This window comes from Mobula birostris, chromosome 6, assembly GCF_030028105.1.
Source record: "Mobula birostris isolate sMobBir1 chromosome 6, sMobBir1.hap1, whole genome shotgun sequence".
Taxonomy (NCBI): Eukaryota; Metazoa; Chordata; class Chondrichthyes; order Myliobatiformes; family Myliobatidae; genus Mobula; species Mobula birostris.
Window position 1 is genome coordinate 32,837,092 of NC_092375.1, and position 26,934 is coordinate 32,864,025.

Genomic DNA, 26,934 nt, shown 5'->3' on the forward strand with positions numbered 1-26,934 from the left:
CTGACAATGGCCATTCCGCTAGACCCTCTTTCTTCCATGGATTAAAAAAATAAGAAAAAAACCCAAGCAAAAAGAAATAACTCACTCTATCTGCTGCCGATGCTTCCCATGCCTGTGCAGTGGCTACTGTTTTTCAGAGAAATCCCCACGCATGGAGAAAAATCTTTGTTGTGGTCTTTTCCTTCATTCATGAAGCATTATAGTAACTGAGCAAATAGTCGATATTTAAATTATGACAGAGTTGAAATTCAAATTATTCCAGATAGCACTACTTGCCTTCCTGTGCAAAAGTGACTTTAAACAATACATTTCACAAACCTCTCAGTTAGGTCTGAATAATTTCAATGACACCTTGAGCTTATACATAGAATATCAGAATGGTTAAATGAGTCATTCAGCCCACCATGACCACATAGGCCCTCTGTCACTCATTGGTCCCATCCCTGGTCCTCTGTGGATCTGCACCTTTGCCTCACTCAGTATTTCAATATTTATCCAACTACCGATGAAACTGCCACATTTACGGGCAGTGCTTTCTAGGTTCCAAAAACACACTATACCAAAGAACTTTGTTCCTCATGCCACTTATTTTCCCTTCTATTTTATACTGTGACCTCCAGTCCTCAACCCTCCACCAAAAGAAAAGAGCTTCCAATGATCCAGGCAGGGCAGGCTCCTCATTATTTTCCGTATCTTTTCCCAGCTTTCCCTTAGTTTTCCCTCCTCCCAAGAGAACAGTTCTATCCCTTCTGATCTGTCCCTCATCTCAGGAACTACTCTCTGGCATATTGTGATATCCTCATTTCCTTCCTATAATGTGACAATCAGAAATTAACACAATTATCTGAAGTCATGCCAGTGTTTTCAAAGGCATTGTTTTCCTGCTTTTGTACTCTAAGCTTCAATGAAAAATATGTTTTCAATTGCTTTCTCAACCTGCCTGCCACTTTCAATAGACACATAACCACATCTTCCACTTTTAGAACAATATTCTTTATTCTATATCGTCTGTTCTTAGTTTTCCTTTTAAAAATATTTTACCTCATATTTCTCCCAATCGAACTTCATCTGCGCTTTCCACCAGATGTCACATCCTGCGTAATTCGGTCACTAAATTCCTCATTGTTCACAATACTGCCAAGATCTGTGCCAGTTGCAAGCATAATTTTGTCTTGCACCCACAAAACTAGTTCATAAATCCAGATGTTAAAAAAAACAAAACCCCTAACACAGTTTAATTTATAATTTGGGTTGAAAAATATGGTAAATCTGAGGCTTTCCAGAAATTGGGCCTCAGGTCTCAGGTTTTTGACATCAATAAAAAAACAGTCCATGCATGCTTGCTGCATGATCACTACTGTTGTAGGCCCAAGGTGGGCAATGATGGGGACAGACTGTGAAAGATTGGAAGTTGTGCAAGTCATTAGATTGTTTGATCTTGGATTAAGAGGAAGAATCAAACGCAATTTAGCTCCTCTGGTCAAGGCAGTACTCTTGACCTTGATAAACCAATCTTATAGAAGAGAAAATGATTGTATATACAAAGGACCCAACACCTGGCTGAGGTGTTGTTCAAGGACATTCATCGCTTTTGTCCTCACTCATGCAAAGCATGGTACATTTCTGTGAGAAACAGATTCATCTCTTCTGCTGAACACACTCCAATTTCAGCAGGCCAACATTGAACATACAGCCTTACAGCCCACTATGTAGCAATTTATCAGTCTAATCCAACTTCTGGACCCACAACCTTTCACAAAAGTATTTCCAATCTTCCATCAATTGGAGATAAGCAAAAGAGGCAGCAGAACAGCAGTTATATAATATCATGTTCACTTTACTCAACACTTACTCCAAGAGCAGTTGTGTGGGCATATTTCAGAGATGCAATATAGCAAATAAGCTTCAGCAACTAACTTTCATATCTGAATATGGATTGTACATTAGATTTAAAATGCAGCTCTGGTGGGAAATGCCACTCAGAACAGGAATCATCCAATTCAATTGAGGTGTCTGCATATGCATGAATTCAATAAATACCCCAATGCATGAATACAACTGAGACACCACAGTAATTATCACTCATTTTGGGTGTGTTGATGGGAAGATCTAGGCATTTGCAAAATCACATGCGACTCAAAAGAAGCATTGTGAGGGCATTGCAACTGTAGATATTGTCCTGTTATTTAACATATAAAACTGTGCTATAATGTTGGATTGGTCTCTCTCTCTCCCTCATGACTCCGAAGGCTGCCAACTTGTCTGTCCCCGAAATCAAGGGGCTTATGACTTTTATATCTACCAGCTATGTCTCTTCGGTGACTTCATTCACAGTTACAATGACAAGTTGTGAGCACTATATAGCATACTAAAAAGATATAGGAAAAAAGAAAAGCAACCACAACTTAAATACCTTTAGCATAAGGTATACTTCATTTTAAACACTGGTGCTTTCTAAAAAACACACAGTACAATTAATTTTCCCAGTAGAATAACAAAGGTATCATAAAACAAAATAGTAAATTGAGGCACATTAAATAAAATGATAAGCAACCAATAATGCTAATGCAATGTCAGACAGGGCTCTGAGATTACACTGTTAATGGATGGAATTTAAATCTTCTCATATTTCCCATGTACAGATCAATATCCATCCGAGTGACTGAGTGGTGTTGCTAGATGGAAGCTGCACATGCCTGGATGCACTCATAATCCACAACCGCCAAATACAGACAAACACAAACTGTTAGCTCTTAATGTAAAGTCCAACAATTGAGCACAAGTATATTTTTCACTGGCAGAAGCCTTGAACTGCAATTAAACCATGACGTAAAAGAAAGTTTGCAAAGTAAAACTTCAGGATTTAGACTGAGATAATTGCACACACCCTTCAGTTGGTATAATATATATAACATTAAGTTAAGTGTCAATGCAACACGCATGCCCCAATGGATTAACAGAAGTGCTGTTTCTAATATTTCTGGCTAGCAAGATCCAGTTTATTTTGCATGATTCTGGAAAGTTTGGAAGAAATATAAGTATTCAAAGCCAAAAGAGAATAAATAATAATAAAAAAAATCACACTTTTGATTGCCCTAGTAATTTCCCAGTGGAAATGAGAATTAGAGTGATTTGCTAATCACTGCCTGCTGACATTTTGCTGATGATCAAGTAGTTTTAAATGCCAGTGTTCCATTTCTGTAGTCTGGCCCTTAAAACAATGTCTGGCTCAACAGAAGTTCCTCACAATTGGGAAAACATCAGCTCAATTCCCCAGGTACAATCCTATGCGATCTTGAATGCTATGTGGAATTTCCATGTCTTCTCTGTGATCAGATGGATTTTTTCTGGTTTCTCCAGTTTTCTAACACTTAAAATTGCAGGTGTTGGTAGGTTAACTAGCCACTTTAAACTGATCCTACTGTGCAAGTGAGTGATATATGGGCATTGTGTTGGGTGAAGTTGATGGGCACACATGAAGAGAATAAAATGAAATAAAAGTGATTGTGTGTCGGATGACTGGCACAGACTCAGTTGATCAGAGGGCTGGTTCCATGCTGTGTGATTCTATAACCCTCCATATTTAGAATGAAATGAGGTAGAGTATCTTTAGCCATAGGGTGGTGAATCTGTGGAATTCATTGACACTGACGGCCGTGGAAGCCAAGCCATTGAGTGTATTTAAAGTAACGTAGTAGTATTAGAGAAAACACCAAGGCATTCTACACATACATGAAGAACAGGAGGATGACTAGAGTGGGGTTCGGACCACTCGGGGCTAATGTGCCTGAAGGTAGAGGAGATAGGGGAGATAAGTAATATTAATTTCAGTTTTCAGAGTTCACCAGTGAGAGTCACAGGAGTGGTACCAGGGCAAATGTTGTTCCCTTGTTCAAGAACGGTAACAGGGGTAATCCTGGGAATTATAGACCAGTGAGTCTTACATCAAACTAATGAAGAAGCATAGTCATAATATTGATACTCAGCCTGGCTTTGTGAGGGTCCAGCCGTACCTCACGAGCCTAAAATTGAGATTTTCAAGGCGATAACTAAACAAATTGATGAAAGCAGAGCAGTAGATGTGGTGTATGTGGATGTTACAAAGGTGTTTGTTATGGTGCCCTATCGTAGGCTCATCTAGAAAGTTATAAGGCATGGAATCTGTTGAAACTTGACAGTGAGTGGGGCACAGGGCCGCCATCAGTCCACAACACATATTTCCTCCTGCCATGCTGTCCCTCCCTCCCTCCCTCCCTCCTTTTTCTACATCCATGCACCCACCCCGCTGCAAAACCAGTCAGTCTGCTGAGGCGTGAGCACAGCAGAGAGGCATAATGAAGGGCCTCGGCCCTTGTCCCTTTACTGCCCTCTGTAGATGTGTCTGTGTCTCCGTGTGCGTGTGTGTTTGTGTCTGAGTAAGTGAGTGTGAGTGAGTGAGACAGAGAGAGAGAGAGAACCAGACCCTGGCAGATCACTCAGGGGTGTGTGTGTGTGTGTGTGTGTGTGTGTGTGTGTGTGTGTGTGTGTGTGTGTGAGTGAGTGAGTGAGTGAGTGAGTGAGTGAGTGAGTGAGAGAGAGAGAGAGAGAGAGAGAGAGAGAGACTCTCTCTCTGTCTGTGGGGGGGGGGGAAGAGAGACACACACACACACCCTGGTAAAAAAAAAAGTAGGGGGGGGGGGAGACACTGTCCGATGATAACCTGTGCAGACACAAAGTCTACAGCTTCTGTGAGCTAAAACGTAGCCGCTCAACAATTGTAATTGCACATCAAAAAAAAAGGCACAGATGTGATTGCCTTCATTTGTTGGGGAATTGAGTTTAACAGGCCGGCTGGTGGCATCAGCGCCGGACTACGAAGCGAAGGCTCCCGAGTTCAAATCCAGCCAGCTCCCTTGCATGCTTTCCATCCGTGCTGGGTTGAGCGTCCAGCTAGCAACTCGGCCTCATAAAAATAAGAAAGCCTGCTAAAAAAAAAACACCGTCATGAAGGCGTTCTGATGACTCCACTCGGATTTAAGGGCTTTCTTAACAGCCACTTGGTAAAACTCTGGTTAGATCACGCTTAAGAGCATCTTGTTCCCATTCTGATCACCTCATTATTGGAAGCACATGGAAACTTTAGAAAGGGTGCAAGGAAATTTACCAAAGATTAAACATTAGCTTTATACGTCGTGTGTATATTGAAACATATAATGAAATGCATAGTTTGTATCAAAGCAGTGAGAATTGTACTGGGCAGCCCATAAGTGCTGTCATGCTTCTGACGCTAGAATAACATGTCCACAACTCACTAACCCTAACCTGTATGTCTTTGAACTGTGAGAGGAATCCCATACAGTCATGGGGAGAATGTACAAACTCCTTACTGGCAGTGATGGGAATCAAAGTTTGACCTTACAACCAGAACTGTGAAGTGTTGCGGTAATCACTACATTACTGTGCTATCAGGATGTTGCCTGAGTGAACAAGTCTTATGAGGAAAGGTTGCACAAGCTGGAGCTTGGAGTGATACAAGATGAGGGGTGACTTGACATTGTATACGACTGTGAGAGGAATAGGCAGAGTGGGTACCAGCACCTTTTTCCACAGGGCAGCAATTGCCATTACCAGAGGACACTAAGGTAAGTGGAGGACAGTCTAGGGGAGTTGTCAAAAGGAAGTTTTTTTTTGGATTCTACTTTTCAGAGAATGGTGGGTGCCTGGAAAATACAGCTGGGAGTGTTTGCAGATATAACAGGGACATGAAAGGACTCTTAGATAAGCAAATGGATGTAAGAAAAATAGGATAATGGGCTATGTTGGAAGGGTTAGATTGATGGAGTAGGTTTATACAGTTGGCACAACCTCATGAGCCGTAGGGCCCATATTGTTCTTTATTCAATGAAGTACATAAGATGATACATAATCACTATCATAGAAGATTTATATCCAACTTCTGCATAGTAGATTCCACAAGCAGCCTTGAGATTTTTGACCATAGCATCTGCTTGAGGGGTAAAAGTTGACCAGGTGGGAAATGAAGAGGTGGCAAGTGATCGATGGAATTCTCTGCTATTCAAAATTCATTAAGGTCTGTAGCAGTTACCTAACTGGACAAATGGGGCCAATTTAATATTTCACTAAGAAAGACAAGATCTTTGACAGCATATTATGTTTCAGATAGCTCACTGAAATTAGATTACACAAAATAATATCGAGGCTGGAAATATAAATGAAATGTTGAAGACACCCAAATTCCTTAGCAGATCATATTTCTTCACTATATGTTCAAGATTTTGGAATTCTACACACGATCTTCTAACTGAGATCGAAGAATGTGTAGTTACCTATACTCTGAGGAGAACCAAAATATAAATCAATCTTATTCCTTCATTTCTTTAAACAACAGGGTGTTTCACCTAATTTTTTAACTACTACTTCAATGCTCTCATATATACACTTGCTGACATTCCTTTAAAAAAAAAGTTTTAACAAGTTTTTTTTAAAGTAAGGGTTTTATTTAAATGGTTGCATTTTGCTTTATTGCATCATTCAAACACAGAAAAAGTAAAAGTGAAGGGTGTCATATGCTTTCTTGTGTTTGGGTGATGTGTATTTGCCTCTGGAAGCAGCTGATTGTATTCCATCTGTCAAGAGTTCCTGCAGCTGTTAAGGTACAAGTTGCTCAGACTGAATTTAATTCCCAGTGGACATCAGCTCTAAACACTGCTGTTAAATCTGCCTCCATTAGCACTAATAATGCAGTTCAGCTCAGAGAGGTCACAGGATAGTCAATGCAGGAAGTGGGAAAGTCATGGAGTTACTGCAGAGATTTCCTTCTAATGTCAAATCAATTTGCAGCAGAGTGACCATAACTCGGCAATACATTTAATGCCACAGATAAACAAGCTTGAAGGAATTAGTCGTTTTTAGGCAGAAAAATGTTTTGTTTACTCCCAAATCATCTTAATAAAAGTCAGCAAATACTTATTCAGAACATGTACTCTTCTGGCTTTCAAAATGAATTCAGAAAGTCACTTGGCCTGGATTGCATCTCATTTGGACATCTGCTTAGACATGCATTTAGGTGCTTTATGGAGCAATATCAGGGTATTTTTAGCCATATGTCAACATGTCATTGTAGAAACTACACAGGTGTCATTTGTACTGTTGAAGATGGATATTCAGGAGCTTTAGCCAGCCACAAGTTAAAAGCCGTGTATCAAATGATGCTAACCAGTCAAAAGACTGCTCGACATAATCTAATGCCAGACTTTATTTCTTCTTGAAAATACTAGCAAGTACAGGCAGCCTAAAGAAAAGATGTGGAACTTGAATAGCAGTCAAAAGTGCTTTCATTGCAAAAGTACATTGAGACCAACTAAGTAAAATACAACACAATTTTTCAGATTCAGATTTATTTATCATGTGTATATTGAAACATACAGTGAAATGGGTCATTTGTCTTGACAACAAACACATCCAAGGATGTGTTGGGGTCAGTCTGCATGTGTCACCACACATTCCAGCACCATCATAGCATGCCCATGATACTGGGCAGAGCACCACAACAAAACACAACATACTCAGCAACAACAGTGAACCAAGACCTGTTCCTCCCTCTCTCCCAACCACCTCTCCACGTACACAGTCCTCCAGTGGACTCGAGGATTCGCAGACACCATGCCTCAACTTCCCCAGCAGTCTTGGGCTCTGGCCATAGACCCCCAATCAACCTTCAGGCTTGGACCCAGGACTTGTAGATGATGACAAGCGAGAACCCTGAAAGAGGGCCTGAACTCCAGTCAAGCTTGTTAGATTTGTGGAAAAGCTCTTAATATTTATAAATGATTTCCACAGTTCTTAGCTATGAAAAATTTCCAATCAACAATGACTTGATAAGGCTGGCACGTTCAAGATTGCCAGGTCTAAGAAAATAAATGATCACGTAATATTTCTGAATGAAAATAAGGCCATGTTAGATATCTAACTGGCAATCCAGCACCTAATGAATCTGAATCATGTTTAGGAGAATCCAGGCTTGAAAAACAGCAGGCTGGATCATTTTGTTCCAGGTCTGTTGGAATTTAGCTACTTTACCAGCCATTAATTCCTCTGAATGCCCTGTTAGTTTATTCTGCTACAAAACTCTTTTCTTGCTGACATCCCTTAGCATTAAATGTCAAAGAAAATGCTTCTTAGTTTGCATCAGGTCAGATACCTCCATTTAATAGAGCCACTTGTTTTTTTTTTCATTATTGATGTGTTTAAAATAAACATTTTAAGCAAAATTAAAATGTATTTATTTCAATGGTAATGGTTTTCCAATGTTGCTTAATGCCTGAAGTACCATCTTTGAATTGAAGACTGAAAAATAATTGGTTTCTATTCAGAGTACAATAAAGATGACTGAAGTATTAAAAATCAAACATCAAGATGGAAGTAACACACATAAAAGTTGCTGGTGAATGCAGCAGGCCAGGCAGCATCTCTAGAAGGAGGTACAGTCGACGTTTCCCGCTGAGACCCTTCATCTCAGCCCGATACGTCGACTATACCTCTTCCTAGAAATGCTGCCTGGCCTGCTACATTCACCAGCAACTTTTATGTGTGTTGCTTGAAATTCCAGCATCTGCAGATTTCCTCATGTTTGTGTTATCAAGATAGAAGTTCTTACTTTCCTCTTCTATTGCTTTAAGGTTCCTCCTACTATTAAAATTAGTAAATTTAACTAATTATTTATCTGTAACGTTCCGTTATATTGGCTCGTGTATGTCTAGGGGAAATCCAGCCCAGCACCCGCCTCTACACTCCCCACAGGGTTGGTGGCCGCCCGAATCAATCACAACATCAATCATCAGCCAGCCCACCCAGTAAATTTTAAGAAATACACTTTATAGATACTACTAATTCTATGACATTAATATACATTTGATACAGAGAGGAAAGTAATGAAAAAAAAAAGGCGCCAACACTTATCAAAGTCCAAAGTCCAAGTTCTTCGCGCGCTACCGTTGGGCTCAATTCCACTTCAGACGAACACCCGAATTCTGTCGACTCACGGCTCGGGACCACCCTTTGTGATCGACCAGAGCCTCTCCGCACGTCCGCGGTCCTCGTCTCTCCTCCGACTCCCCGCCAAAACTCAGTCCACAGTCATATCATACAGCATGGTATCCAAAAACAAAATGATACATAACCACCCATTGGCTAATAGAACCCTGCTATCTCAATTTAAAGTAAAACAAACTGCTAGCGCAAACTCTCTTCAGCGTTAAAGCACAACAAAGCCGCATTCCTCAGATTAACATAACAAGGTCGCCATTTTAAATGTAACAAAAGAAAGACCCGTACATATCCTTCCTATTTTTTGCAGAGCTATACTGGTACAAAATGAATTGCCTCCATAACATAAAACATTTTGAAGCATTTCATTGTGATAAGGTAAAATGAGGCAGCTATCATTAATTCTAGATTTTATCGATTTAACCCATTGCAATTTACAATCCCAGCGGACTTTATTCCTAATTTAATCTCATGGTGCAAGATTGCTGCTTACATTTGAAATCACTAATGTGCTTGAACCATTTAACAATAGTTACCATAAATCATGCAGCAGTGAATAAAACTTATTTACTACATCAGAAAGGTGAAGTGTAGGCCCTTCTATTTACCAAGGCAGTTCACTGCTATTGTGATTGTGGCTCCATATATCCACCCCCCCACTTTGCTACCAGAGGTCGGAACACATTAGCAAGAAAAAGTGGGATCTCCTGGTAGCCACCTATTTCAATTCTACTTCCCATTCTCATTCCAACATGTCAGTCCATGGACTCCTCTACAAAGCCATACTCAGGATGGAGGAGCATCACCTTATACTCTGTCTGGGTAGTCTCCAACCTGATGGCTTGAATATCGATTTCTTGAACATCTGGTAATTGCTCCCCCTCACCATTCCCATTTCCCTCTCTTACCTTATCACTTTACCTGCCCATCACCTCTCTCTGGTGCTCCTCCCCCTTCCCTTTCTTCCATGGTCTTCAGTCCTCTCCTAACAGATTCCCCCTTCTCCAGTTCTTTATCTCTTTCACCAATCAACTCTCCAGCTCTTTCCCCTCCCCCTCTCTAGGTTTCATCTATCACCTACCACCTTGTACTTCTTCCCCACTCTCCTCACCTTCTTACTCCGACTTTTCCACTTCCTTTCCAGACCTGATGAAGGGTCTCAGCCCGAAACGCTGACTGTTTACTCTTTCTCTCGATGCTGCCTGGCCAGCTGAGTTCCTCCAGCATTTTGTGTGTGTTGCTTAGGACACATTCAACCTGGTTTATACCAACATCCCTGGTGCATACAAAGGTGCTTCTCACCTCAGTTTTTGACCACTTATTAAACATGCCAAACCAGTTCAAAGGGAGATAAAGACCTGGGCAGAAGGAGCAATCTCTGCGTAACAAGACTGTTTTGAAAACACAGACTGGAACATGTTCATGGAGACAGGCAGGGAGCATCTAACAATCAATGGTTAACATCGATGAACAGACGGCAAAGAAAGGTGCAATCAGAACATCATAAGGGCTGGAGCTTAGGAGACGATGACAGCTGACGGCAACTCCTTTGCTTGCATCTTCGGAAACAGCTCTATTTCTATCTTTAATATCTCTATTTTACCCTTTCAGGGCTCTTTTGAAGACCCTGACCTGGAGTTACATGCTGACTTTGGTTCTTTGTGGGAATGGGACCTGCTCTCGGGGTCTCACGAATGGTCGCTGTTCAATATACCAAGGATGCGGCTTAGAAGACTAGCGCGCCTTCACGGTTGGTGCGTCCACAGGAAATCGGTGTGTCGTGGGAGACGGAAGATCGAAAGTAGCGAGCTGGCTCCTGGCTGTGTGCCCAGAGACCCGAGTTCTTTGGGCACAGAGCTCGGAAAAAGCAACACAACAGACTTTTAACATTGTAAATCAGTGAGTTGTTTGTTATGTCTCCCCTCTCGCTGTGAAACAGGGACACATCTTTTTCCCTTATTGGGGGGGGAGGGAGAGGGAGAGAGAGCCTGTGGTATGTCGAATTACTGGGTGAACGAGTAGTCTTTGGGGTACTGCAAGTCTGTGTCTTTATTGATGCTTTGCTGCATGCTTGAGTGCTCGGTGGGTGGCACTGATGCTTTTTTTTTGCTGGTGGGGGAGGGGGGATTGTTGCTTTGGGCTGCTTATGTGTGTGGGGGAGCTGGGGGAGGCTTTGGGGTTCTAACATTTAACTGTCATTGATTCTTTCGGGCACTCTGTTTTCATGGATGGTTACGAAGAAAAAGAATTTCAGGATGTATATTGTATACATTTCTCTGATATTAAATGTACCTTTGAACTTTGGACCATTATTAAACACATCACTGTGAGGGCAAATCAGAATCCATGATGTCAGTATAGGTCCTGGCATAACAGAGAGATCGGGATACTGCCTTCAGATCAGGGGATAAGACAGCTCTCATGTCAGCAAGAGCTGGGCTTTCCCACGCAATCAGGAAGGAAAAATAGGCTTATTCACAGAGAATATACAGTCATTGTTGAAACCAGAGACATGAAACACATGTGGCAGAGCATTCAGACCATAACAGACTACAAATCCACCCTGAATGTCAACAACAGAGATAATTCTCCTCCTGACAGGCTGAATGTCTTTTTACGCTTGGTTTGATGCACAGAATGATGTGCTGGCAAAGAAGGTCCCCCTCTTCTCCCCTCTCTGACAGGCAGACAATCTGCTTGGCCACAGTGATGTGAGGAAGACCCTGACCAGGGTCAACCCACATAGAGCCCCAGGGCCCGATAACATACAGTACCTGGCCGGGTGTTGAGGGACTCAGGTCAGAGGCTCTAACAGACATCTTGAACATCCCTCCGGAACGGTACACTGTCCTCTCAGGATTCAGGGTGGGAACCACCATCCCGGTGCCCAAGAGGGTAACAATAAGCTACCTCAACGACTGCTGTCCAGTGGCACTGCCCACAACAATAATGAAGTGCTTTGAGTGGCCGGTTATGGATTGCATTAAATCCCACCTTCCTGTTACATTGGACCCTTTTCCATCTGCTTATCGCTCAAATTAGTCCACTGGTGATGCCATAGCCTCTACACTTCACTCCGTTCTGTCCCACCTGAAAAATGGTGCATCATATGCCAGCATGCTGCCTTTCGACTTCAGCTTGGCATTTGATGCGATTATTCCTCAAAAGCTAGTGGGTAAACTGTCCTCGTTGGGTCTCAGCACCTCTCTCTGTAACTGGATCTTGGACTTCTTGGCAGGAAGACCAAGTCAGTCCGTGATGGCAGAATCATCCCTAATTTCATCACACTTAACAGCGGCGCTCCCCATGGCTGCGTGTTCAACCCGCTGCTGCACGTGTTGCTGATGCATGACTGTACTGCTGAATCCAGTTGAAACCGAATCATCAGAACACAACATTGGTTGGCCCCATCAACAACGACAAGACAGAGTGGAGAGGAAATAAGGCGCAATCTGAGTCTCATCGTGGACAAGACTAAAGAGGTGATTGTGGGCATAAGGAAGGTTCAGGCTGACCACTCCTCACTGTACATACACAACTCCTCTGTGGAGAGAGTTAGGAGAAACACACTTCTGGGAGTGCACATAACTGATGATCTCACCTGGTTCCTCAACACTACCTCTTTCATCAAGAAAACACAGCGGTGTCTCATCTAACTGACGAAATTGAGGCGAATGAGGCTCCTCCCATTTTAACCAATTTTTACAGGAGCACCACTGAGAGTGTCCTGACCAGCTGTATCACCGTCTGGTTCGGGAATTGCACGGCATTTGACTGCAGGTCCCTACAAAAGATTTCAAGGACATCTGAGAGGATCATTAGGGTCTCCCTTCCATCCAACAGAGATAATTATCAGGAGCGCTGCATGCGTAAGGTCCATAGCATTGTTAAATTCATCCAACCATCCATCAACCTCTTTGACACCCTACCATTAAACAGGAAGTACTTTAGCATTAGGACAAGAACTGTTAGGATGGGGAAACAGCTTCTTCCCCGAGGCCGTAAGTCTCCTGAACTCCCTGCCACTACCCAGGTCACACGACATATGAAGCCCCTGTAGTGCTTTACTGTTTACTTTTTAAACTTGTGTCATATATGCACCTTAATATTTGTTAATTTATTTGCAGCAATATTACTTTATGTATGTGTGAGAGTTATATGTACTGGGTCATGCACCTTGGTTGGAGGAACACTTTCACTTGGCAGTATACATGTGTACAGTTGAATGACAATAAACTGAACTTGAACTTGAGAACCTGTTCTTCACAGACAGCAAGTCATAGTATAAACCCATAAAGATGGGAACTCCACTGCAGGCTGAGTGAAGTAAAATTTGGGTGCTTTTTTGAACAATTCAAATCTTACATTCTTGACATCTAATAGTTAACTGAATGATGTTTCTGATTAAAACTCTTAGTCCCTGGAAGACTCTGTGCTGACAATTTGTCACACAAGCTACCATGATTGAGAACACAGATGTAATAAGTCAGTCCTGAAGATGGTTCAAGCAGGAAAAAGTGAAATACAAAATACTCCTAAAATACCTGATTCATTTGACGTAGAGTAAGATACGAGGAACCCTCGACCAGAGATATGAATCCCACTCATAAACTGAACAGTGACTTCATTGCTCTCTGATTCTATAACCTTTTCCCTCTGAAATCCAGGTCCACAGTATTTACCTGGAAAATCAACAAGAGATGAATAAAAAGCTTTTGAAAACAAACAGATTGCATTACAGTTCAAGCAAAAAACAAAAGAAAGAGGTTTTCAATTTTATAGCTGCAAAGATCAGAAATCAGTATAGAAATTATTTTATATTATTCAAGCCTGAAGCTTAGCTTAAAAGACAACAGAGGGAAATATCCAAAAGCTCATGATACAAATGAATACAAGTTATGCAAGAGGTCACTAATTTTTTCCAAACCACTATCTCTCTCGTTATATTCCCAAAATTATTGACTTCCTTCTGCAAGAGTTATTCTTAGTTTTGAATTGATTCCAATTTCTTACCTGCTCAGGCATTCTGAACTCACAATTGTTATGCACACCTTATATTGCAGATTATTGCTCCTCTTCTCACCTTATGGTGGATCAGGCAGCAACCTTGCCATTTCTTTTAGTATTTGTCTGTTTTTTTACGAGGTTGAGTTGCTAACTCAATGCTCAACCCAGCACAGATGGAAAGTGTGCAAGCAGCCGGCCGGATTTGAATCCGGGACCACTTGCCCCAAAGTCTGGTGCAGGTGCTGTACTCTGTGGTCAAGAGAGCACAGCAGCATCTTCACTACCTGAGGAGATTGAGGTGGACATAACTTCCCTTCACCCTGGCCCCATTTTAACCAATTTTTACAGGAGCACTATCTTAATATTAGTCAAGCATTAACAGGTTACATTTTACTTACCAATTTCACTTCGGCCTGAGCCAATCCCATTGTAGAGCCTTAGGTAACTCAAATGACAAGAGGTAGAGTCTTCAATGTCAAAGTCTCCAAACTTAAAAATAATTCTCTGATTGGGCTGTACACGAATCTCCCAGACACAAACAGTGTTATTGGGATATGTCTCTGGATAATTTATTGATGCAAATGTTCCACTCTCTGGACCAAGAACAGTGTGTCCACAACCATCACCTGAAAAGAAACAAACATTAAATGTTCTAAGAATCAAATTGCAAAATATAGGAAATCAACACATCATGCAGTAAAAGCTACCTTAGTAGATTAATGTTTTGTGAGATTTGTAGGTTATCAGTGGGAGAGTGATGAATGTAACACAGCATCACAAGAAATTCTCAGCATCATGCAGTGAAACAGATGCTGACATATCCTTTCATAGCACCAAGTGCATTTGTCAGTCTTGCTCAGTGATAGCACTCTTCCCTGAAGGTTTACCCCCAGTTTCGCTTTGGGTACATTCTCTTGATTCATCTGTCAATATCACGTAGAGAGTCCCCTCTCGGTGGGACATAATGCAAATTTCTTATGCTACAAAAGCATACTGAGACAAACTAAGAAAAACGCACACAAACTGCTGGAAGAACCCAGCAGGTCAGGCAGCATCTCAGGAGAGTCTGCATTTCAGGCCGGCCGGATTTGAGACCAGAAAGGAAGGGAGGGAGAAGAAGCCAGAATATGAAGTTTGGGGGAGGGGAAGTAATACAACCTGGTAAGTGATAGGTGAAACCAGGTAAGGGGGAAGGTGAATGGGTGGGGAAGGGGATGAGGCGAGAAGCTGGGAGGTGAAAGGTGGAGGAGGACTGATAGGAGAGGAAAGTGGACCATTGAAGAAAGGGAAGGAGGAGGGACGCCAGAGTAAGGTGATTGGCAGATGAAAAGAGAAGGGGTAAGAGGGGACCCAAAATGGAGACTGGAAAATGAGAGGAGAGGGAGGTGAAATTACTAGAAATTAGAGAAATCGCTGTTCATCAGGATGGAGGCTGCTCAGACAGAATACGAGGTGTTGCTCCTTCAAACTGAGAACTGGCCTCTGCTTGGAAGTAGAGAACACCATGGGCATACATGTCAGAATAGGAAGGCTACTGGGAAGTCCTGCCTGTCAGAGCAAAGGTGCTTGGCAAAGGAGTCCTCCAAACTATGTAAGATCTCAGTGCTGCAGAGGAAACTGCACCGGGAGTGCAGGATAGAGGAGATGACCCTGACAGACTTGCAGGTGAAATGTTTCCTCACATGAAAGGACTATTTGAAGCCTGAATGGTGATGAAGGTGGAGGAGAAGGGGCAGGTATAGCATTTGTCCTACTTGCAGGGATAAATTCCACATAGGAAATCAGTGGAGAGGGACAAGTATTCATAGGGTCACATAGAGAGCAATCCCTGTGAAAGTGGCGAGTGTGGGGGGAGGGAGGGAGGGGGTGGGGGTAGGTGCTTTTAGTGGGAGAATCTTGTTAGAGGTGTCTGAAGTTATGGGCAATGATGTGCTGGATGCAGAGGCTCATGGAGTGCTAGGTAAGAACAAAGGGAACTTTGTCGCTATTAGCAACACACATAAAAGTTGCTGGTGAACACAGCAGGCCAGGCAGCATCTACAGGAAGAGGTACAGTCGACGTTTCGGGCCGAGACCCTTCATCAGGACTAACTGAAAGAAGAGCTAGTAAGAGATTTGAAAGTGGGAGGGGGAGGGGGAGATCCAAAATGATAGAAGAAGACAGGAGGGGGAGGGATGGAGCCAAGAGCTGGACAGTTGATTGGCAAAAGGGATATGAAAGGATCATGGGACGGGAGGCCTAGGGAGAAAGAACGGAGAAGGGGTGAAGCCCAGAGGATGGACAACAAGTATAGTGAGAGGGACAGAGGGAGAAAAAGGAGAGAGAGAAAAAGAATATATAATAAATAAATAAATAATAGCGGATGGGGCACAAGGAGGAGGAGGGGCATTAACGGAAGTTAGGGAAATCAATGTTCGTTCATGCCATCAGGTTGGAGGCTACCCAGACGGAATATAAGGTGTTGTTCCCCCAACCCGAGTGTGGCTTCATCTTGACAGTAGAGGAGGCCATGGATAGATGTATCAGAAAGGGAATGGGACGTGGAATTAAAATGTGTGGCCACTGGGAGATCCTGCTTTCTCTGGTGGACAGAGCGTAGGTGTTCAGCGAAACGGTCTCCGAGTCTGCGCCGGGTCTCACCAATATATAGAAGGCCTCATTGGGAGCACCGGATGCAGTGCATCACCCCAGCCGACTCACAGGTGAAGTGTCACCTCAGCTGGAAGAACTACCCTATTATGGTGGCAGGAAGATAGAATGATGGTGGATGTGTGGGAGAGAGAGATGTGGGTGAGAGCAGCATCGATGATAGATGGAGGGAAATCCTGTTCTATGATGAAGGATGACATATCAGAAGTTCTGAGAACAGATGCAGCGGAAATGGAGAAACTGAGAAAAAGAAATGGCATTTTTACCAGTAGCAGGGTTGGAAGAGGTATAGATAGACAGATTACTTTATTGATTCCAAAGGAAATAATAGTGTCACAGTAGCATTACAAGTGTACAGATATACAAATATTAAACAAGAACATATATTAGAAGAGTCATGATAGCTATGAGAGTCAGTAGGTTTATAAAACACATCAATAGACAAGTCTGTCCCCAGAAACATAGGCAGAGATTGAAAACCACAGCACTGGTCATGAGGACTGTGAAGGTTTGGTTAAGAGAGTTGCAGAAGCCTCCAATATGCTTTGAATCAGTGGACTGGACCATATTCATGGATTCACCCTCTGATCTCAATATGCCATGGCCATCACCAAGTTCTTCAAGACCTCCATGGATGAGTGTGTCCCAAATTAGATGCCCTGAATGGATTGGGAAATTCGCAATGTGCTGAGATCTGGTACTGTGGTAATCAAGAGTTTCCTTATCATTATCACGGGCTCTGCTTGATTTTAGCTTCCTAAACTTTGCAGATGTTCCATTTTTCTTCTCACTCTCTTGGCATCCACGATCCTGACCTAGCCATCCTTGTCCTTCCTTTGTACTGGAACCTACCTGTCTGGTACTCCGTGCAGTTGACCATCAAACACTTTCCATATGTCAGAGGTGGACTTGCTTAAAAACAGCTGTTACCATTGACTCTCAATAGTTCCTGCCTAATATCTTGTAATTTTCCTTGTTCCAATCTAATACTCTCCTGCAAGGTCTGTACTTATCCTGATCTATACCTATCTTAAAACTTAAGGAGATGTGATCACTGTTCCCTAATTGTTCTCCCACTGAAAGGTCAGTCACACAGCCAGGCTCATTACCTAACACCAGATCCTTTACAACTCCTCCTCTTGTTGGACTCTCTACATATTGATTTAAGAAATCCTCCTGCATGGACCAAACAAATTCTGCCCCAATCACCAAGCTTCAAAAACTGGGCCTTTGCATAGTCTACTGCAGCTAGAGCTCGACATCCTCAATGGGAGACCACAGTAAACACAGATCAGTTATGACATCTTGTTGTCAATCAACACAGAGCACTTCAAGGATGCATTGCCCATCCCATTGCTGATGGAAGGTGGCACCCACCGCTAAGCACCCTCGCCATCCTGGACATGTCCTCTTCTCACCACTTTCAACAGGGAGGAGGTACAGGAGCCTGAAGACATACACTCAATGAGTCAGAAAGAATCCCTTTCTCTCCACCATGAAATTTCTGGCTGCCGCAAAACAACAAATTTCATGTCGTACAGTGATAATAAATCCAATTCTGATTCAGCAGTACAGCACCAACTCAAGGACCATTATTGATCAACAAAATCTGCTGGCCTTTACAGTGACTCCACATTGAAAAAAAAATAAAAAACCTGCTGAAACCTTATGGGACTTGAGAACGTTGCTTACAGACACTAGCTAAAATGACACTACCTTATAAATAAGCAGCATCACCATATGTATTTACAAAATCGACAGTTCATTCTTGCACCAAATTATAGCCTTTCCTGTACCATAATGGATAAAATATGAAAGAAAGGCAACAGCACACAGGCAACAATTACTTTTGTACCCAGTCAGCAGTGAATGATGGTGGGGATGATAGAGCTGTCTGCATGGGAGCTGGCTCCCAGGGAATTCCATTCAGATGCAGACACCAGGCTGCAGAGCTTAAAAGAATAAGCTGCAAGTGAATCAGTATAAACATGTCGACTGGGCTGACATATAGATGGTCACTGTTGACAAATGCCAGATTTAAATGAGGCCATAAAGATCAGAGGGACGTAATATTTAAAGAATGTGCATGAGTGTGCTGATTTGTGATAAACTGAAGTTCATGTTACAAAAGTCTCAGTCGTGGTGAGCATAACGTATCTGTTTCTGAGATGCATTAAAAAGTCATTCTAAGTGAAAATAGTAAGAGCATGCTGCTAGTTGGTAAATCATTGGTACAACATTATTTGGAATACTGTAGTGTTCATCTCACTGATAGATTAAAGTGATATTGCAGCTACTGAAAAGGCATATGAGCTACTGGAAAGACACAGTGATCAATGAATTATACTCTGTGGATTAATTAGGTTGACAGATGTGATAAGTGCTGTTTTTAAGTCGTCAGGGTTAGACAATATGAGATACAGCTATTTCACATCATCACCCAAAGGACTAGAGCACAATGATTTGAAAGGGGTAAATTCTACATGATTCTGGGGATGTAATAATAAAATGTGCAATAATGCAAGTTATGGGAGTGACCCGGCAGTAAGATGGTGGAAGTGGTTATCAGTAATTCAATTGGAAAATATTTTCAAGTGGCCTATTGGCTGTATTTATAGCATTGGTTTCGAATTGTCCCATGTACTGAGATACCATGAAGAACTTTGTTCCTGCTCCATCCGGAATATTTTCTGCTGCAATCAGAATGCAGAATCAGATTCTGGTGTTGCAACGACAGAGGACGAGCAGTACAGACATGCAAATGAAGTGTAAGGACTATGATGAGGTACAACTGCATATGAGCAATCTGTACAAGAATCTGATCACCAACCCAAACAATGAAACATTTACATTGCATGATAGCAATCAAATAGAATTTGCTTTTGTTTGCCCTGACTGTCATTAACTCAATTTGTACTTTGAACTATTAGACCATAAGACAAAGGAGCAGCATTAGGCCATTCATCCCGTCGAGTCTACTCCGCCATTCCATCGCGGCAGATCCTGGATCCCTCTCAACCCCGTACACCTGCCTTCTTGCCATATCCTTTGATGCCCTGACCGATCAGGAAATGATCAACTTCCACCTTAAGTATACGCACAGACTTGGCCTCCACCACAGTCTGTGGCAGAGAATGCCACAGATTTATTACTCTCTGACTAAAAAAAAACCTCCTTACTTCTGTTCTTAAGGGTCACCCCTCAATTTTGAGGCTGTGCCCTCTAGTTCTGGATACCTCCACCATTGGAAACATCCACCCTATCTAGTCCTTTCAACATTTGGAAGGTTTGAATGAGATTCTCATGCATCCTTTAAAATTCCAGTTAGTACAGGCCCAAAACTGCCAAACATTCCTCATATGTTAACCCCTTCATTCCTGGAATCATCCCTGTGAACCTCCTCTGGACTCTCTCCGATGACAACACTTCCTTTCTGAGATATGGGGTCCAAAGCTGTTGACAATACTCTAAGTACGGCCTGACTAGTGTCTATTTATAAAAGCTCAATATTATCTTCTTGCTTTTATATTCTATTTCCCTTGAAATAAATGACAACATTGCATTTGCTTTCTTTACCACAGACTCAACCTGTAAATTAACCTTCTGGGAGTCTTGTATGAGGACTCCTAAGTCCCTCTGCACCTCTGATGTTTGAACCTTCTTTCCATTTAGATAATAGTCCACACTGTTGTTCATTTTACTAAAATGCATTATCATACATTTCCCAACACAGTACTCCATCTGCAATTTTTTTGCCCATTCTTCCCATTTGTCTAAGTCCTATTGCAATCACATTACTTCCTCAGCACTACTTACCCCTCCACCTATCTTTGTATCATCCGCAAACTTTGCTACAAAGCCATCAATTCCATTATCCAAATCACTGACAAACAATGTGAAAAGTAGCAGTTCCAATACTGACCCAAGGAACACCATTAGTCACTGGCAGCCAACCAGAAAAGGCACCTAGTTATGACACATTAAACAAGACCTTGTGGTCATCAATGTACATTACTTGCCAGCTAAATGATTTCCATTATTTCATTTGTGTTTTCTAATCCCTCTGTCTCTTGCCATGCTCGGCAGACTCCATGTCCATAACTCTCTGGAACATCTGTGTTCTTTTGATTCTGGCTGCTTTCCAATTGAGCTCCATGTAGACTTGGCTTCTCCTCTCTACTTAACTGCCTTTCCTTTAAGAGCTACCAAGCTTTTGCAGATTAGGGTAATTTTGCTCTGTTTGATTATTCCATGGAACATTAAGGAATAATATAACTTGCTTTTGTAAATATGGTATACACACAAGGAACAACATACGATAGTGCTACATACAGTTTTCCTCTTAGCATTTGTGTGTTGTAGTTGCCTTAATAAAGATAGACTGCTAAATGATTTAAACCTCTACCCCCATTATTGTTGCCATGTTACCAGAATGTCAGAAGAAAACTAGTTGGACCTTAGATCATCACTAAGTATCTTCATTTAACAAGCCTAATACTATTTAGAAAATTGACATATGCAAATCCAACAGTACATATAATCTCGATGATTTATTTCACTGTCTTTTCTAAGATCACTGATCAAACAATGAAATATTTTCTTTGCATGATAGTCAATCATATAAAATTTGCTTTTGCTTGCCCTAAAGGATGACATGATGATCAGGCCAATTTGTACTTTGAACCACTTATGAATTATTAAGCAATAAATGTAGATTTTGGTTGCATGATTCACAGAATAAACAAAGGCATTGCACAAATCTGTGCTAATTTTGCATCTGCTCAGCCTCAGCAACTCTCCTTCTACATTCAGTGTGGCTAAGGCTTTGCCAAAGGAAATTATTATGAGCAATTTTACTCCCCTCTCCCTTCCCTCCCCCCCACCTCCCACCGTCACTGCCACATCTCCCAACTTCGCAGTCAATGTTGAAATAATTCAAAGATGATTTTTTTATAAATGGGGAGTCCATGAAGCATTTCTTTTGACTGCCCTAATGAAGCTTTCCTTCATTTTATTTTGGCAGTTAGTAACTTGTGATCCCAGTGACATAGCATGCTGAGCTATCAAAATCAGAATTCAAATGCTTTATCCTCATTAGATTCTTCAGGGCGCCCATGCGGAAGTAATTAATATTTGAAGTGAGGCATCTGTTCACGATTCAGATTTTACTTTTGTACGTCCTAACAATGAAACAGTTTTGTAGACTTTCAGTGTTGCTAGTTATCTGATTCCATCACATTTCCACAAACTTGCCCATTGTCTGTTGATATCCACATTGGCTTTATCAGTCCTGTGGCTGATTTATGTAAACTGCACATGAAAATTTAGTCTCAAGATAGGTGAGCTCGTCCACTTCCAGGACAGTGCAAACTTTCAATGAGGGTTCCCTGGAGCAGCCTGGAGCATCACTTTGTTCAGTTGTTGGCTGTGAAGAACAAATCACCACAAGCCAAAGAGAAACATCCCATGCTCCAGGGCACATCAGACTCAATCTGCTGTTCAAGGAACAGTCATGTCCTGTAACTGCCTTCACTGATAGCCTCCTCAAATAATTACTTCATGTCAGCTGCATGATAAAAACTTAGCACAAGGGTGCTTAATACCTCAGGAAGTCGTCGTCATCGTGGCTATCCCTCGAGGTCGAGGATGATGGTCTTCGTTCTGAAGAAGTGGCCCACAGAGTGAAGATGCCTGTGCGTGTATTTGTTTAGCGTGTACTTGATGTTGTACTCCAAGGAGCACACAATCCTTCACAAATCAACCAAATGATTCCAATGGCATGGAAATCACGACGATCGGAGTTGATGGATTTGTTGCAGCCTTCATCCGCCTTCACAGCTGTTGAGTTCGAGGTAACTTCTTCCGCCTGTTCCACTGCTGAGGTCTTGGTTGGATTGTTCTTTGTCAGGGACCTTTTTAGGAAGTGCTAGTGTTTTCAAGCAATGTCAATTCTGGTGCTGTTTCTCTGAAGACAAACGAATAATGTGTCTGTTCCCACGAGCTGAACAGGTAGCTCTTTATAAAAGATGGCAGCTACAAACTATCCCTTTGAATGCAATAACACATTTAATAAAATGCCATGTGCTGTTTAATAAGTTGCTTCACTATTTCATATAAAGACTTTAATATGAGGAAATTGGGGCTGAGAGGGAAAATGATCAGCCGTGATGAAATGGTGGAGCAGGCTTGATGGGCCAAATGGCCTAATTCTGCTTCTATATCTTATTGTAACTGTGTTTGAGCCAGTTAGAACGATGTTTAAGGCAGATACCTATTCCTGCCCAAATTCCAAATGTAGCCCATATGATACTTGAAAGAGCTAAGCATCTGTCTAACCTGAAGCAAAAAAAATTACTATCATCTTAGAATTACAATAGTCATAGTCAAAGTAAATATACTATCAAAGTAGGTATATGTCACCATACACAACCCTAAGATTTGTTTTCTTGCGGCCACACACATAAGCAAATCTATGCTATGTTTTCTCCTAAGACTGGTGTTTTTGGACCATGATACTTATTGTAGATGTATTTCACCACCCCACCCCAGAAATCACACTGAATGAATGGAAAAGTTGGCTGGGTTACAAAACAGATAGCTTGCATTTTAATCATGATTAAACAACGGCAAAATACCATACTTTATATAGTAGCAAGTTTCAAGGAGCCTGTTACAAGCGATACTGAACAAAAGTGGCTAACATGAAACATGAAAATATATTTCTCTAAAAGAGAGGTTGAAAAAGAACGTTTTAAAAGTAACATAAAAGATATTAAGGAAGAGGTTTTTGAAGTTTAGGGATTGGCAGTTGAAGCATTAACCATGAATGATGAAGCAAAGGAAATTGGGGACACAATGTCTGTAATTACAAAGGTCGTAGGGTTCAACTAGTCTTGGGAGAGAGGTGAACATGATTCGAGACTTGAACAGAGGATATGAATTTTAAAACTGAGGGAAGAAAGCAAAGCAACATACAATGGTCATGCGATGGAGATTTGATGTGATCGAGCAGGCATTTACACGTGGACACGTGGATTACCGGGGGGGGGGGGAGGTAGATGATCAGCCAGGAGAGTATTAGAACATTGAAAAACAAAGCAGCAATGGCAGGCAGCTTCAGAGGCAGACAAGTTACTAATCCAATATCTACTGGCAGTCCAGCCACAGAAGAGCTAGGCAGAAAAGTTTCATCATTACTGACCTGCTCTTCCAAGTCTAAAGAAATAATGTGGATCACTAACACTGTGTGCATTCCTCTTCCTTGCTCTAATTCTACTTTCCTCCAATGACTTTAGATAACATGCTTTCTTCCTGCTTAAATCTGTTTCTGCCTGCCATTTTTTAATGCTTTTCCTCACTGACCTCTACAAGTAGTTGAAACAGATGTACCGCATCTCTTCAACTTATTAATTTATCATTGTTGCCCAACCTGTGTTTCCCATAGCCTAATATTACCAATGAATATTGAATGGAATTTCAGGATATGGCTTCACTCATGATTTTCTTTAATATAATGTGGCCTGGTACAGAAACGCCAATGACTTTGAATGCAAAATCCTAGTGGTTTCGGCCAAGTACATTACAGGTAAAGCTCTCCCTACCATTGAGCACATCTATACAAAATACTGTTGTAGGAAAGCATCACCCATCATCAGAGATCCTCACCACCCAGGCCATGTTCTTTTCTCATTGCTGTCATCAAGTAGAAGGTACAAGTACCTCAGGACTCGCACCACCAGGTTCAAGAACAGTTACTACCCCTCAACCATCAGGCTCTTGAACAAAGGGAATAACGACACTCACTTGCCCATCCATTGAGATATTGCCACAACCAATGATATCATAATAAGGACTCTTTAACTCGTTATTTTATGCTCATGTTATTTATTGCTATTTATTTACATTTGCACTTGCAGAATGTTGTCTTCTGGTTGATCTTACATTGATCCTGTTATCGTTACTATTCTATAAATCTGCTAAGTATGCCCGCAGAAAAATGAATCTCAGTGTTGTATGTGGTGACATATATTTACTCTGATAATAAAGGTTACTTTGAACTTTGAAAAACTTTGTTCCCTTTAAATGATTTAAGTTTGAGTCTGTGCTTATATCTGGAAAGATATTATTTCAATCAGATCTTCAATATCAGGAATCTCTGAACCATACTTTTTTAGATTATGAAGACATGTGGTCCTCTTTTATTGTCATTTAGTAATGCATGCATTAAGAAATGATACATTATTTCCTCCAGTGTGATATCACAAAACACAGGACAAACCAAGACTATTGACAATATTATTGCAGACCGGCCGACTTGGGGGGGAGGGGTGTTCAAGTAGGGTTAAACTCACCTCAACATGTCTTTTACAGTTAGGGTTGCCAACTTTCTCACTCCCAAATAAGGGACAAAAGTAGCAGTCAAATCCCGGGACACGTTACTCCAGGAAAGACTACCAAGACCATGAAGCCTCGCGCGGGCACCTGTGTGCGCATGCGTGACGTGCGCGTAGCTGTGCGCATGTGCATACATGTCGATTATTTTTCCACAAATTGGTTTTGTCTTCATCTTCCCGACTACACTATACATACATTATTTCTAGTTTATATAGGCTGTGTATTTATCATATCATTCCTGCTTTCACTATATGTTAGTGTTATTTTCAGTTTTATGTGTTATTTGGTATGATTTGGTAGGTTATTTTTTGGGTCTGGGAATGCTCAAAAATTTTTCCCATATAAATTAATGGTAATTGCTTCTTTGCTTTATGCCATTTCGGCACGAAAGGTTTCATAGGAATGCTTTACCTTAGTGGGGGAAATACGGGACAAACCAATTTAGACCAATATACAGGATGTCCCGGCAAATACGGGACAGTTGGCAACCTTATGTTCAAGTTTAACAGTGCGTGACAAGGAATGAGGAAAGGTGCAGCTGACTCATATCGTTTCCTCATGGCCCGGTAGCACTTGCTCTGCCACCCGGTGGTTGGGGACCGCTGTTCAAAGGAGCCATATTACATTCTGCCAGACAATTTACCAATTTCATGCAACAAGCAGAACCAACATTTTACTTCTGGATTTCTAGCACCTACCTCACTTCCCTCCAGTAATTTGAGATTATTCTATCAGTCAATTGACCGCTGTAACTTGCCCTTTGTGGGCAGTTGAATCGAACCGGAGTCGATGGGGATATGAGTAGAGTAAAAACTGGGATTAATTGACCGCTGTAACTTGCCCTTTGTGGGCAGTTCAACCGAACAGGAGTCGATAGGGATGTAAGTAAATGTGAGTAAAAACTGGGATTAGCGTAATTGGGTGTCTGATGGTTAGTGCAAACATTTAGGTCAAAAGGTCTATTCTCATCCTTTATGACAATTTAACTCTTATCAAAGTGGTTTTGACCTTTGTTCTTCTTGCTCAATCACATCTCCTGGTTTTCACCTTCCCTTTACTTCTCTCCTCCACTTTACATTTGAACATTTGTTTTTGTCTCCAACTATTCCCAGTTTTGAAGTAAGGTTATTGACCTTAAACATTCATTCTGTTTTTCTCACCACATGCGGATGCAGTCTGACCTACCAAGTATTTCCAGCATCTGCAGTTTTTGCTTTTTTAAAAAATTAAATCCTGTTAGGCTCAGCATGAACATGATTTCCCCCAAAAATGTTGAATTTAAGCTGAATGCCGTAATGGTATGAAAATCAAGACATATTAGATGAATGAACATTAATGTTGATCTGTCAAGCACCATTTTTTCTGTGGTCAGTGAGAGCTCACAACAATAGGCTGCATGTTCATGGGCTAAATAATAATAGTTACTCTCTTCATTCTAAATAAAGATTCAATAGAAAATTGGATTTTGTCCTCGAAACAAAGAATAATCTAGCAGATTCAGAGCATATCTATGGCAAATACGCAATCTGACACTTAATCAATAATGTGTGAAGCAATCTTGCACACATATGATATGGAATATTATTTGCATGGTTCCTAACATACTTGGGATGTGGTTTCAAAACATGCAATGCTCCATTGTTAGCAATGCAACGCACCTACCGTATTCAAAATGGCATTTCAACTTCCCTACCATTGGTAGCCTTGAAATACCTTTCCTACTCTTTTGCTTGATGGCCACCTTAGCTTGATATATTTTTTAAGCCTAGTGCACGCACACCACTTTTATCTATTTTTAGATGCCATCAACAGAGGATTTGTGGGATGCGTAATAAGTA

At 41.5% G+C, this 26,934-nt stretch overlaps 1 protein-coding gene across 2 annotated transcripts in view; it reads right to left on the minus strand.

Annotated features, from left to right (window-relative positions):
• The window catches only part of dcbld2 (discoidin, CUB and LCCL domain containing 2), a 113,929-nt gene that overhangs the window by 82,166 nt on the left and 4,829 nt on the right, over positions 1 to 26,934 (minus strand). For both annotated transcript variants that reach the window (XM_072260135.1, XM_072260134.1), the window contains exons 2-3: positions 14,451 to 14,678; positions 13,590 to 13,727 (exon numbers count right to left, since the gene is read on the minus strand). In XM_072260135.1, coding sequence (XP_072116236.1) covers positions 13,590 to 13,727; positions 14,451 to 14,678 — 366 coding nt within the window. The remainder of the gene's footprint in view (positions 1 to 13,589; positions 13,728 to 14,450; positions 14,679 to 26,934) is intronic.